General features: G+C 36.3%; 1 protein-coding gene across 4 annotated transcripts in view; it reads right to left on the reverse strand.

The window, feature by feature from the left end:
- DPP10 (dipeptidyl peptidase like 10) overlaps positions 1 to 12,210 on the reverse strand; it is an 802,065-nt gene that overhangs the window by 103,730 nt on the left and 686,125 nt on the right. For all 4 annotated transcript variants that reach the window (XM_058548842.1, XM_058548839.1, XM_058548841.1 and 1 more), the window contains one exon: positions 9,339 to 9,459. In XM_058548842.1, the coding sequence (XP_058404825.1) occupies positions 9,339 to 9,459 (121 nt within the window). The remainder of the gene's footprint in view (positions 1 to 9,338; positions 9,460 to 12,210) is intronic.

Genomic DNA, 12,210 nt, shown 5'->3' on the forward strand with positions numbered 1-12,210 from the left:
TGGAGCATATATAATACATAGCAAGGGATGGAATCATGAGTAATCAATTGTCACTGTTGGTGACACAGAATGAAATGTAGATAGAGAGGAGAGGTGTTGGGAGGACAAGTGGTTGTGGCACTTTACTGCTACAACAATGGCAACCGTAAAGATTGTAAAGTGAAGTTCCCGTAGTTCTTATGACACCTTGGAGAGATTACATAGGAATAAACAGAAACTGAAACCACGACCACAAAATTAGAAATACACAAAAGGCTACCATGGCATCTTTGAAGGAGTCCCTCCCTCCTGTAGTTGCGGGGCAGATATGGCTGAGTCCAAGAGAACACAGAAGGGGCTGCAGAGCTGCGACACAAATTAGCGACTCAACTCCACTTGTTTTTTAAAGCTAAGGTAGAGATATTGGTGGACAAGTATTGGGACCCTGACACAAAGGCTAAGGATGCTTGGGTAAACACGTGCAGTATACTCATGCTTTCTGGACCTGTCTCATAGACAACACATTATATGTGAAATGTTGCTATATGTGTCTAATTTTATGGCTGAAGATTTTGAACCTCAATTCCCACAAATCTTCATACTGATAGAGGCAACCTTCATCCAAAGAGCTAGATCTCCTTTTCATAAAGGCAAACTATAAGATGAATTCGTGTAAAATTTAAGAGTCCGCATTCCTAAGGAAGAGTTTAAAGATCTACAAGCCTGGGATACACCGGGATATTTCTTCTAAAGTGAAAGAAAATTTGTTGGGACTGTACTTATATAAAAGGGAGACTGGATTCTTTGGATTTTGAAGAATGACATAAACCACATTCATGTGTGCTGCCCTATTCTATTTCCCAGGTAACCCGTAAAGCTGCCAGTTCTGAGTAGAACCTGAGCAGGAGAGGGCTATGCAGCAGATCAAGGCCATGGTACAACCTTCCTTACCATCTTTATCTTGTGACCCAGCAGATACGATGGTAATGTAAGTATCGCTGCAAACAGAGATGCTATGTGGAGCTTCTGACACTCTCCATATGACAATCAAAGCACAGGCATTAGAAGCTTTAGAGATAGGCTGCTTACTCCTGTGCTAATAAATATTCTCTGTTTCAAAAGCAGCTCTCTACTGTTTCTGGCAGAAACAATTAGCCTGACCATGGGATACCAAGTGACTATACAAGTGAAACTGTCCATCATGAACTGATTGTTATCCGATTCATTGACTATAAAACTAAACACATACAGCAACATTCCACTGTAAAATAGAAGTGGTATATATAGGATTGGGCCAGAGCCCATAAGTGAACTGCTCATAGTATTGCATTCTCTGCTTTATCCTCTCCTTCATCTCACATCTATGCTTCAAGATAACACAAGTTGGCAGAGGAAGAACAAATGCAGGTCTGGTTTGTGGGCAGGTTTGCATCATGTACTTGAACACGCTGGAACTGGATAGGCTTTGCACTACAATCTAACTTGGGAGTGGCACTAAAAGACTACAATAAATGTAAATCTTCTAAGTTGGCAGAATTTTGAACAAGATATTTAGTTTTCCACTTCTTGCGGAAAGAGCCTTGGCTGGAAGCATGGATTCACCTTGACTCATGCACAGTAACAAATAAATGACCATCTGATCAGGGATATGGGAAAAGTAAAATTAGAAAATTAGTGACAAGGAAGTTTAGGGAAAGGTAAGTGCATGGACTTAACAGAAGAGGTAAAAATGTGAAGACATTAGTGTCCTACTTAATGACCACCAGAGCACATCCATAGCAGAGGAGGCTCTCAATAATCATATGGACAATATGGCTACTGAGTGCATGTCAGTTTGCAGCTCCCACCATTACTTGAAAATAATAGTGATTGTCACTAAACTCTTGATATGGCATTATTTCCCAGCAGGACCAGCTGATTGCCTGCTGGCAGGTGAATTACATGGGAACCCTTCCATCAAAAAAGGGTAGCATTTTGTCATTACAGAGATAGACATATATTCTAGTTACAGATCTGTCTTTGCTGCCTGCAGTCCTATCAGCATGCTACTCATGGACTTACAGAATAACTTATCCATTACCATGGTAACCCACACTATTTCACTCCAAACAGGAAATATTTTATAGCAAAAGCAAGGGCAGTGGGCTCAGATCCATGGAATTCACTGGTCTCATCATATTCCCCATGTACCTGGCTTGATAGAAGAGTGAAATAACCTGTTCTACCCCAGTTTTGGCACTGTTTGACAACAGCCTTGAAGTTGGTATGTCATCCCAAAGCATCCATGTGTCCCTCCTGCATAGCCAGGAAGCACAAATTTAGGAACGAAGGGGTGGAAGGTAGTGTTCTCTTTCGCTGTTGCACCATTGACTCACTGAACACATTTTGTTTCTTGTCCTCATGATAATGAGCTTGGTGTGTTTAGAAGTCCTAATACCTAAGGGAGGATTGCCTCCAACAGGGAATATGGTCAAAATTCTGTTCCTCTGAATTGGAAATTGAAATCTCCCCCTGACCATTTTAGGCTCAACATGACTGGGAAAAAAAAAAAAACTGATAGAAAACATCATCACTGTGCTGGGTCTAATGATTAATCTCATCTGCCAGGAAGAAAATGTATCTTTACTATACAAAGGAAGGCAGGGAGAATATATTTGGAACTCAGAAGATTCAAATTCTGCTTTGTCCAATTCCATCTCATTTTCCAATTCCACATTTCTACATTCCAATTTCCATTTCAATGGAAAACTGAAATTGTAGCAACTTAATTAAGAAAAAGAAGCAAAGAGATAAGATTTGGAGGAATAAAGGTTTGGTTTGATCCACCAGGTAAATAACCTGTGTAGTCAAAATGCTGGCAGAAGGTAAAGGGAAAAAAGAATGAGCAGTTGACAAGGGAGCTATGATTACCAATTAAGGCCACATAAACTTATTTCTTCTCTTAATGAGGGCATTTTCCCTAAAACCTTATATGAAAAACACAAGTTATAGTTATAGTTATAAATTTAAGACAGGTATATAACTGGACTAATACCACTCTACAATGAAACAGTAGCAGATGGGACTTTGTGTGCTTTTCTTTTGGGGACACAAACTTTTTATTTGAATAATAATACTTTTCTTGAATAATAAGATTTTCTTGAATAAAAAGAATACTTTCATGGTCTCTGAGTTTTTGCTCACTATGATCAATATGAAACCAGCTAATCAAATGAAGGGAAGAAAGTTAGTGCATGGTATTTATTTTCTTAGTTCCCACTTCAAATCATGTTTCTTAGTTCCCACTTGAAATCATGTAGGACTGGCTGTGTTCCTCAATCCAAACTCACTGCTTCTGTTACTGTGAAAACTACAGGATTCCCTCCTTCTAGGTTCTAGTAACAGCTGCCTCCCCTTCCCATTTCAGATGTTAATGGCTAAACTATTACTATCCACAGGCTGCTGCATATTCCTTGTCTTTGGTAAGTGGCTCTTTCATATATAAAACTTTGAATACTATTTTGAATGTGTCATTTTTTTCCCAGTTGTGATCCTGACCCTGATTTATACAAGTAACTTACAATTCAGATCAGGAGACACATGTTATCCACAGGACACACAGAGGGAAAAAATGCTAGATGTCAATTGAGTGTAAACTCTAAGTCTTATGAGATTTGAAGGTACAGAGAGATTGTATCACCCAAAATGAACATTCAGGGTTTCTAAGAAGTGGGTTCTATCCTAGGTGCTGAAGAATGTGTGCACAAGTACTTCCCAAGATTAAGAATGGCCCAGATTTGAGGGCACCATTCATAGAAACTAGATATCATATACTCTCATTTATCTTAGAGGGATCTATGCCTCAAGTTTTTCTCTCAAAAATACTAAAATAGCAAAATAATACATATAAAGAGTTAGTGACTTCCTTCAGGTACAAAAATTAAGCTAACTGAAATGGGAAGGAGATAAATAAAACCATTTTTAATATGTATTTGCTTAGGGGCCGGCCCCGTGGCTTAGCGGTTAAGTGCACGCGCTCCGCTGCTGGCGGCCCGGGTTCAGATCCCGGGCGCGCACTGACGCACCACTTCTCCGGCCATGCTGAGGCCGCGTCCCACATACAGCAACTAGAAGGATGTGCAACTATGACATACAACTATCTACTGGCGCTTTGGGGGAAAAATAAATAAATAAAATTATTAAAAAAAAAATACGTATTTGCTTAAAAGTCCTCTTGGATAAGGCACATGCTTCTTTAATTGCAACCGACAGAAACTTTTACTCATGGATTGAAACTTCTTGTGTTAATTATATTATTTACAATGTGTTTTTATAAATTGCATTCCATTTCATTTTAATGTAGGTTTGGCCCTTCATCGTCTTTATTACACTGATTTAGAAAATCTAACCTTAGAGCAGGTGGTTTTCAACAGGTTGTTTTATATCACAGACATTTAAAAACACAGCCTCAACACAAAGCACTTAGAGAAAACTATCTAATATGCAACCTTTGTGTTCATATTAACACGCTACTCTGAAAAGTAAGCTGATTTTATCATCGATTTGTAGCTTATCAACTTAGAAAGGATTTACTGAGGATGCTGCTGTGGGTCTGTGGTTGATTTTTTTCCCCTTATTTTCTGTATCTCACTGTCAACTTTTTTGAAAGAACTGTCTATATTTATAACCTTCTCACTTTCCATTTACACCTTCACCCTCTGCAATCTTGCTTCTGAAACCACCAATTGACTGATTTTTCTCTTGCCAAGTTCTAGTAGCAAATCCAACAGTAACTTTGGAATCCTTATCTTGTTTGACCTCCAGAGACTCAGCATTGTTGATTTTCCTATCTTCCTCTGGCTTCCATGGCTGCATCTCTAATATTTTTTAACTGTCACAGTACAGTTTTACTGGGATTTAGTAAGAGCTCAATAAATATTTGTTGAATCAATGAACAGATGAATGTGACTTCCTATGTCCAAGAGAAGGCAAAAAATAGAGACAAAACAGGTATTTTGCATTGCTGCCATTAAACAACAAAAAGTAACAACTCCAATCTGTTGATAAGGATATTGTTTATCCTGTAAATTTTTTCTCTCACTTCTTTACTGTTGCCGTTCTTAAAGCTCAAGGCAAAGCCTATTTCTTCTACGGAGCCACCCTATATTCCATCAGAATTAATTCTATTTACACTTCTATTTAGTATGCTGACAGGTAGTTCTATTTATATTTCTCTTTACCATGCTTGAAATTGTTCCTTATATAATAGTTGCTTACAGTTTTTCACTCCACTAAGTTAGAAACACCCGAAACATAGAAACCCTTATTCCTCATTGTATTACTCTCAGATAATGCCTGACAGATATATGTGCTCCATAACTGTTGGATTGAATTTCAAAGAAAAATTCCTTAAAAATATGAAGTTCTAAAATATATTTATAAATCATTTAGGCACATTAGTTCCATTATTCCATATGCTCAAATAATTAAAAGTGACAGTCATTTTTTGTTTCTGTTTAATAGAGTCAACACTTCATGGAAATTTTCAAAGTTGTAAACTTGACAAAACATTGATCTAATATTTTTTAACAAAACAATGATCTAATATTTAGTTAAGCAACCATGTTAAATTTATATGTAAATATATAAATTTATATTTACATCAATTTATATGAATAACATTGGGTGTGCTTTGTGTGAATTATATTTAGAATGATGTTTCATTTTGAACATAATGTTTTACATTTCTTTTGAACTTCACCAACTCTTTAAAACATATTTTATTTGCTGTTACTTTCCTTAGGAATTGAATAATGCTAGAAATAGAGACAAAGAGGCTTTAAAATGACACTTTTAAAGACTTTTAAAGACTCGACATTAGTGACTGTGATTGGGAGCAATAGCCAACATCACAAATTGGCCTGGTACTAAAAAGATTAAGCCATGCCCTTAAAATTTGCCATAAAAACATTTTATTATCTTTTATGTGACTTCTCTAATCTTCTTTTTCTATGACATTTACAGAAGGGAAATTTCAATAAAAAAAGTAAGTGGAAATGTTACATGTTACGTCTTGAGTCTCCCACACATACTAATTCAGATCGTAATTGATTTCTGTGAAGTAATAAAAAGGAAATCTCCACACATAGAGTACTACACACATAGTGTTGAAGGCTATATGCATTCCTAGTAGGTGCTGCTGTGTTTTGGTAAGTATATTGAAGGGAAAAGAGAAAGTCTGGAATCTGGGAGCCGTTGGCACATTGAACAAGCAAAGTGACAGTAGGAGATTAAGGTATCTGTGGGACACTTGAAACATAGGTTGGGGATGGCAGGCAAAATGTTGAGAGAAATTCAATGACATCTGAATTGTCTAAATCTCTCTGCCAAACGTTAACATTGATTCCCTTGGTAGGATCCCTTCTCTCGGAAATGAAGCAAGAATTGATGTAAGCCCCTGGATGGTAGGATTCAGAGTCTTTGGCTAAGGAAACAGACCAGAGGAACCTGACAGCTTAGGTTCATGATGTATGTCATCCCTTAGGGAACAATGAAGGGCACTGTTCTGCAATAGGTAAGAGTAGACTAGGACTAAGCACTGGCTTTGAAGACACACATTCAAGTGCCAGCTCTGCTGCTCATGAGCTCTGAGGCCATGTCCAAGTCACCTATAATCCCTGAGTCTTGGTTTCTTCAGTAAGTGATTAGATATACTAGCATTGTGAGGATTAAATCACATAACACATCTGGAATTTCCTAGTATATCTAGAACTTAAGAGCCCAAAGGATTGAGTTTAATTTGAGTACAAAAACTATAATTTTTCCATTTTTCCTTTGGAATGTGTCAGACCTACAGTGTCATTACAAAAATTCTTGTTACTTGTTTGTTCTGCCTATTCCTCAATACAGTGTTCACTCTCTGCCCCAATATATAGATTTTTATTCCTTAATTAAGAAAATGTTCTTACTCGTCAGATAATGGTCTCTAACTTCTCCCTTAAAATTTCCTTAAAAATGTAATGCCATAAACTATATGAAGCCTTCCCTAAAGGACAGAGGCTCAAGTCGTCTTGATCAGTGGTCAAGCCAGCACATTCTACATTGAGTATACCCCTAGTTGACTTAAAAATTCATCGGTGTTAATGATCACATTTTGTTCACCCAACGTGGCATGCCAGCTCACTGTGAAGCTCCAATGTTCCCACTAAATTATTCTTCACCTCCCTGAAATCCTCTACTCCTTGTGAATGCCTGCTCACAAAGTTTGCCACCACTATTTACCTAAACCAGAAGCCAAGAGTCATTCTCAACTTCTTCTCATCCACCCCATCCATTTAACCACTAAGATCTATCTATTTTACTGCCTCATCAATTTTAGACTCTTCCCTCCTTCTTACTGCTTTAACCCTGTCCTATTGCTCATTATCTCTTGATAGAACATAGAAAAAGCCTTATCACTGCTCACCAGTTCTTTCTGTTGTTCCGTCCCAGCTTCACACTGTAGCCAAAATGATCTATTTATATGGAAGATCTATAATCTTGACACTCCCATACCTGAAAAGTTCTATTAGTTTCCCCATTTACTGGTGAAAAAATAATCAGAATCCCAGATTATTTTTAGAGTTATATCACTTGGTTCTTGCTGTCTTCCTTTTTCTCAAATTTTATGCCTCAATAATACCAAGCAGATTTTAGTTCCCTTGGCACACACCATGCTATTTAACCCTTCTACACTCTTTGCAAGCTCTTAACTCTTGCTTAGATTTTCCTTCCTAGTTTCTTCTCATGTGTAACACTTCTTAATCTTTCAGGCTTAACTCAGAAGGTCTCTCCTTTAGGAAAATGTTTGCAAATCTCTAGAATCTCACTCCTTTCTTCTTTCATAGAAACTTGTGTTTACTGTGATTTGACTACTTACCACACTGCATTGACATGGTTTCTTCACCTGTCAGGGTCTCACATAGTACCAACAATATTTTGAAGATAAAGGGCATATCTTACCTAGCTCCTCTAGGTAGAGATGGTTAGCTACTGCCACCTAGATTCCCAGAACTACCCAGGTTCAACTTTGTTTCCTATTTGTCTCTTCAATTAATTGGGCCACCCAAGAACCCTCCAATAATTTATCTTTTTGAAATAAGAAAGTCAGAGTTATCTTCTGACACTCTTAACCAAAGAACCCTACTATTTCAGTATTTTAAAATTTCATAGCATAATTTATGCTGATATTTCCACAGTAGCTCCCACTATTCCCCAGAATTAACTATGGTCTCTAAAGTCTTCTATTATTTGATGCTGGTATATACACAAAAATATATTATAGATATAAATATACATGCACACATATACATATAAATGTCAAAATCTTTTCCTCAATAAAATAGCTCCATCTGGCAAAATTTTTCTCTTAATGTAAGGTCCTGAAAGCAGTATTGTGTTTTGTTCCCTGATGTATCTCAGCATCTAGACAAGTACTTAGAACATAGTAGGTCTTCAATAATATCTGTTGAATGAGAGAATAAATTAATGAATGAGCTGAATGATTTACTTTTCTTACAGAATTAAAAATATCAACTCTGAGGACAAAAGATTGCATTCACCAATATTGCTCAAGAAATAAAATTTATTTTCTAGATGATTCTTAGTTTTATAATTTCTAATCAAATAGACTAACTTAGTTTAAGTCTTGACATATTTTGCCAAGATCAGTTGCAGAGTCTGAAACCCAGGTATTAAACTGAAGCTTTCAGTCCTTCCCAGGCGATCTGCACCTATAACTCAGCTGACAATTGATACATGATCAAACTGGACAGAGGTTTTCATCACCTGATTCTTTTTATATTCTCAGCTATTATAAAACTTGATTCAATAAATACTATAAATAACTCTTTAGGTAGGTTTTATTTTATTTCCTATGCAATGGTTTTTACAATGTGATGGAATGTTCTTAACAGGAATGACTAAAATCATGTGGCTTTCGTACACTTTTTGAACAGTCAACGTTTTTATTTCTTATTTCCAGAGAGTCAGAATAATTCAGCGTCTAATTCCAGAGTGAAATAAGGTAATCATTCAGTTTCATTAGTTAAGCATCACCAAAAATAAAATCTATCTAGCCCGAACAAAATGTGTGTGCGTGCGTGTGTGTGTGTGTGTGTGTGTGTGTATACCAAATGTGGAATCATACAAATAGATGGAAATGACAACCAGTTGAAATATGAGCACATGCAAGGATGTGAAAGCATGAAGGCAATTTTGAGAGGAAATGAGGAGAAGAAATAGTGCTATAAGTATTGTTCTGGAATGAACAGATTTTTCTTATAGATTTTGTATAAAATATATCGTTTGTGTTCTTTCGAAATCAAATCTATTCAACTCACCTTCATATAACCAGTCAGCAATCCCATTAAAAATAATTCCTTCTTTTCCAGAAGATGTCAGTCTCAATGAACTGCTCTTTATATCAGGTTGATAGTAGATATTATTTTCAAAAATATAAATCTGGATCAGGAAACATGTAAAACAAACAAACCAAAAAATCTGACATGTTAGGAAGCCTTTTATTTTTAACTTTCATATCACAGAATAATAGCTGAAGAGCTCAGTGTTTTATTATTTGCCTGCTTTCAATTTGTTTTTATTTAATGCATATATTTGTATTGCTTTCAATCATTAATGGTTGTTTTTTTCCCTATTATATCAATATCAAGTTGTCATTTGGAAATTACATGGTACTCAGTATTGAAGTTTTTAAATTCATATTTTTAACAACAATTTTTTATCTACTTAATCTCTTTCTCATACCACAAAATTGGTTTGGGTTTTAGATAACATTTTGCATACTTAAGAGACTGATAACTATCCTAGATACCATTTTAGTAACTGCCAACTGACTGCTTGAAAAGCTTCAATTTGGGGTCTTTACTTTTACGAAAATGTATTTAGTGATCAATAAATCTAAAGATCTAATCTTTAGAGAATCTCTCTGATTCTATCCAGCTCATCTCACAGATTCACTGATGAAAGAAAAGAATGGAAAATCCTTTAATTTGATAAGTGGAACACACTTCCCTATGCCCCAGTCTTCTCTGGCAATTCTTTCCTAAATAGCATGGCAGTAATGATAACCTTGTGCCTGAGGGTTCAAGAAAGAGTTTTAATTTGAACATATCACAGAGTCTTCCAAAATAATATCAACAACAGCTCCAACAACAGGAACATAGTGGAAATTAAGCTAAAATGTCTGTCTACACAAAAGGATGTGTCTTTAATAGACATAATTCAAGATAACATCATGTATAATCCACTTTAAAATATTTTTAACGCCAAACATTTTAAACTGCTGGCCTGTGTGATAATATAACTTTCACAGAACCACATTTTATCCACATGTTTGGAGAAGTATAATATTGTCCAGTGCAAGCCAAATTGCTACTTAGATTGAACATTCTACTAAGAAGGTGAAAGATGGACTAGTGCCCATGTGTTCCAGCATGTTACAGGATCATTACACAATAGCAAATAGAGCAAACATAAAAACTTCTGAGATAATTTTCTGATTAACTATGAGGTCCTAGATTTTAAATCTTGGTGTACAGTGATGAAAGCAATCTTAATATCTAGAAAATTTCACTGATATTCTATTTTGATTCTGGTGACTTGGCAAGCATTTAACAGTGAGTGTATCTAATAAATCATTCCACCACTACTTGTCATTTACATTACAGGTGAGAACGCAATACAAGAATAAGAATTTTGTGGGAAAAAAACAGAAAGATATAGCAGGATGTTTAAAAGCATGAGCTTTATAATCAGGCAGCCTATGTTTAAAATATGAGTGACTGATAATTTTCTTAACCTTTCTAAATCTTAGTCTTCTCATTTATAAAATGTGGATATGTCTGACACCTACCTTAGAGATCTGTTGTGAAGAATAAGTGAGAGGATGAATATAGAACATAGAGCACATGTGGCTATTACTAGAAGTGGTGCTGAGCTCACATAAGATAATTTGGTTCAAAATCCTAAGCTTTTAGGATGCTACAAACTCTAAATCAAAATAAAATCTCTACGGTTTCAGCCGATGTGTAAACTATCCCCAACTACTGAGCAGCAGTACATATACTGTTGGTTAAATATATATTAGGAGGACAAGTAGAATAGTAATAGCCGTAGTGGTAGTACTAGGAGGAGGTGCAGGAGAGGTATTAACAAACGACATTTACTGCTTTCACTTCACTTAGCAAGTTTTCAAGTGATAATAGGAAATAAGCTTATTATTGAAAGTATGGGGGTTGCACTTTGGCAAAAGTTTGAGAACTATATCTCAGGTGTCTTAAAACTGAATGGAAGTTGGGGTGGGCCTGGTGGCATAGTGGTTAAGTTCGTGCACTGTTTCGGCGGCCCGGGGTTCGCGAGTTCGGATCCCAGGCACAGACCTACATACCACTCGTCAAGCCATGCTGTGGCGGTGTCCCACATACAAAATAGAGGAAGACTGGCACAGATGTTAGCTCAGGGACAATCTTCCTCAAGCAGAAAGAGGAAGATTGGCAACAGATGTTAGCTCAGGGCTGATCTTCCTCACCAGTAAAACAAACAAATAAAAACTGGATGGAAGTTGGTTTTAATGACTTTCACAGGCCCTCATAACTGAGAAAAAATATTAACTTTATTCTAACCATCTAAAGCTTAAGCTTTACATTTTTTGTATATTACCTCCTTTTGCCTTTCACAAACAGTATATGAAATAGGCACACGGAGTCTTCCTTACTTGAAGGGAATCCCCTCTTGTACCTGAATCTTCTATTAGGATTTGTGAGGAAGAACAGTTCAGATCATCCACACCCAGGCTACTTAAGCACATGTGGCTATCATTAGGAGTAGAGGTGACTTAACGCAAAGTAATATTGTTCCAAATCCTTAGCTTCCTGAAGGGAAAAAAATTCTAAGTCAAAGTGATTAATAAAACCTCCACGACTTCAGCAGATGTATAAATTATCCAAAACCATTGACCAGTAATTACATTTATATTTGAAGAACAGATTGGGTGGTATTCAGAATCCATATGAATCTGACATCTGCTTCAATATAAAAGAACAAGCAATATGGAATCAGAATTTTAATGCCATTCACTGAAAACTGCAATGCCAGGAAATGTCCACAAGATATTTCTTCTATAGACAAAGAATTAGTGGCTGCCTTCACGAAAATGTACATTTATAGTCTCCTAATCCTTTTTCAATTACCAAG

This window comes from Diceros bicornis, chromosome 10 (genome assembly GCF_020826845.1).
Source record: "Diceros bicornis minor isolate mBicDic1 chromosome 10, mDicBic1.mat.cur, whole genome shotgun sequence".
Taxonomy (NCBI): domain Eukaryota; kingdom Metazoa; phylum Chordata; class Mammalia; order Perissodactyla; family Rhinocerotidae; genus Diceros; species Diceros bicornis.